Raw genomic sequence first — 2,740 nt, 5'->3', positions numbered from 1 at the left:
AAGCTTGGAATACCCAAGATACAATTCACAGACCACATGAAGTTCAAGAAGATGGAAGACCAAATTGTGGATACCTCATCTTTCTTAGAACGGGGAACAACATGGGAGGAGATACAGAGACAAAGTGTGGAGCAGAGACTGAAGAAAAGGCCATCCAGAGACTGTACTACATGGGGATCCATCTCATACACAGCTACCAAATCCAGACAGTATTGTGGATGCCAACAAATGCTTGTTGACAGGAGCCTGATATAGGTGTCTTCTGAGAGGCTCTGCCAGTGCCTGACAAATACAAAAGTGAATGCTCTCAGTCAACCATTGGACTGAGCCTAGGGTCCCCAATGGAGGAGCTGAAAGGGTTTGCAGTCTCATAGGAGGAACAACAATATGAACCAACCAGTACCTCCAGAGTTCCCAGGGACTAAACCACCAACCAAAGAGTACACATGGAGGGACCTATGGCTCTAGTCACATATGTAGCAAAGGATGGCCTTTTCAGTTATCAATGTGAGGAGAGGTCCTTGGTCCTGTGAAGGCTCTATGCCCCAGTGTAGGGGAATGACAGGGCCAGGAAGCAAGAGTGGGTAGGTTGGAGAGCAGAAGTGTGTGTGGGGGAGTAGGGGTTTTCAGAGGGAAAATCAGGAAAGGGGATAACATTTGAAATGTAAATAAAGAAAATATCTTTTTTAAAAAAGCTTCTTCTGTTCACAGAATTGTTCCAAATTCATGTGATGAAAGAGTGAGGGAGTGACTTCACATGCCATAATGCCACCCTCAGCAAGTTAATTCACAGGGAGAAATCTGAAGATAAGAATTTCATCCTGAAGCATATAGGCACTGATATTTTGTCTGTAGAGAATGCTGAACCAAACACATATAGTTCCAAGTTTCATCTGTCTTGCCAAGATGGAAGTGGTTGGATAGCAAATATGTGTTCATTGGAAAGGTGAAAGTCATGGACATTATGGAATCATAGTACACTTGGAATATAAGAATGACAAGCCTAAGAAGAACGTTACCATGGACAGACCTAATATTTCTCACTTGTGGGCATCTTAATCAGTAGGCTGCCCCTTTGCAACTCGAGAGAATTTAAAATCTCGTCTGTCTACAATACTCAAAGTTTATCTTGCTTTTTGTCCTCTGTGTTCCTTTTGTTTCATATTCCCCTCAAAATCTAGGTGATTTCAGAATTAAGTTTATGACTACGAACAGAAGCTAAATAACAAAATACAGATACACTTCTGTGACTGTAGGTTTGGCAGGTAAAGAGAATGTTGTATAGATGTCAATAAAATGTCTAAACTACATTTGTTATTCTTTTTCCATTGAGATTCCCAAAAGCCATATTTGCAACTAGAATTCATCACAATAGAGATTAATAGGTAGATATTAATCACAAATATATGCTCTCCATTCAAAAAAATATTAACCTTACCTTTTAATGTCTATAGCATAACTTTTCTGAGTGCCAGAGCCTTGTGGAAGGTCCTGCTGAGGGCATTCTTAACCTCATTATTTCTCAGGCTATAAATGATGGGGTTCAACATGGGAGTCACAACAGAGTAGGACAGTGATAACATTTTCTTGCTTTCAGAATTCTTTGATGTAGGCCTAAAGTAAGTGAGGCTTAAAGACACATAGAAAAGAGAGACAACAAGGAGATGTGAGGAGCAGGTAGAGAAGGCTTTCTGCTTTCCTTTAGCTGATGGAATCTTGAGGATAGAAGCTGCAATGAGAGTATAGGAACATAGGATCAGCAGGCAGGGTATCATGACAACCAGAATGGTCCCAACAATGGCGTAGACCTCAAACCGAGATGTGTCTGCACAGACCAGCCTCACCACAGGTGGGTTGTCACAGAAGAAGTGGTTCACCTTGTTGTTGGCACAGAATGGAAAACTGAAGGTCCATGTGGTAGACAGAGTGGATACAGGGAATCCTGGAAACCAGGAGGCAGCAGCCAGTCTGACACGTGTCTCTTGGTTCATGATGACTGGATAATGCAAGGGATTGCAGATGGCCACATAGCGGTCATATGCCATGGTGGCAAGGAGGAAGCACTCAGCCACTCCAAAGAATAAGAAGAAATACATCTGAGTGGCACAGCCCAGGAAGGATATGCTTATGTCCTTTGCCATCAGGGTTCCCAACATTTTTGGTACAACGACCACGTTGAAGCCAATCTCTATGAAGGATAAATTCCTGAGAAAGAAATACATGGGGCTTTGCAGCATGGGGTCAGCCAAGGTCACCAGAATGATGAGGCTATTTCCCAGCAGAGTAACCAGGTAGATGGTGAGAAAGACCACGAAGAGCAAGGTCTGTATTTCAGAAGGCAGTGAAGAGAAGCTCATGAGGATAAATTCAGTTATTCTTGTCTGGTTTCCTGTAGCCATGGGCATGGCTAGTGTATAGTTGGAGACAGAGTCTTCAGCACACAATCATATTCTAGGTTTTATTTTGTTTCTTCAGAATACTGATTCATTTTAGGAAAGAGTGAATATCAGGATCTGTTGGAAAAAGAGGAAGTCCTGTATTTAAACTGTGACATGCCTGAATGGGCTTATGAATTTCATTTTTCCTAGTTTGTACATTAGCATTCATGAAGCCCAAACATATGGAGATCCCTGAATCTTTAGAAGTGGCACTGACAGATATATTATTGGTATTCTGCATGCTCCCAAATTTTTGAGAAACTGATTTCTCTACATGAACCCAAATTTTAGGAAATACATTT

General features: G+C 41.7%; 1 protein-coding gene across 1 annotated transcript; it reads right to left on the bottom strand.

The window, feature by feature from the left end:
• Positions 1–1,448: 1,448 nt before the first annotated feature.
• Positions 1,449–2,405, bottom strand: LOC110332149 (olfactory receptor 10A5-like). Its single transcript, XM_021213208.1, has one exon. It carries the CDS (start codon positions 2,403–2,405, stop codon positions 1,449–1,451), a length of 957 nt encoding a protein of 318 aa, XP_021068867.1.
• Positions 2,406–2,740: the final 335 nt, after the last annotated feature.

The sequence above is a fragment of the Mus pahari genome, chromosome 1, assembly GCF_900095145.1.
Source record: "Mus pahari chromosome 1, PAHARI_EIJ_v1.1, whole genome shotgun sequence".
Classification (NCBI taxonomy): domain Eukaryota; kingdom Metazoa; phylum Chordata; class Mammalia; order Rodentia; family Muridae; genus Mus; species Mus pahari.
The sequence above is the reverse complement of the archived record's forward strand: the minus strand, read 5'-3'. Positions and strand labels throughout refer to the sequence as shown.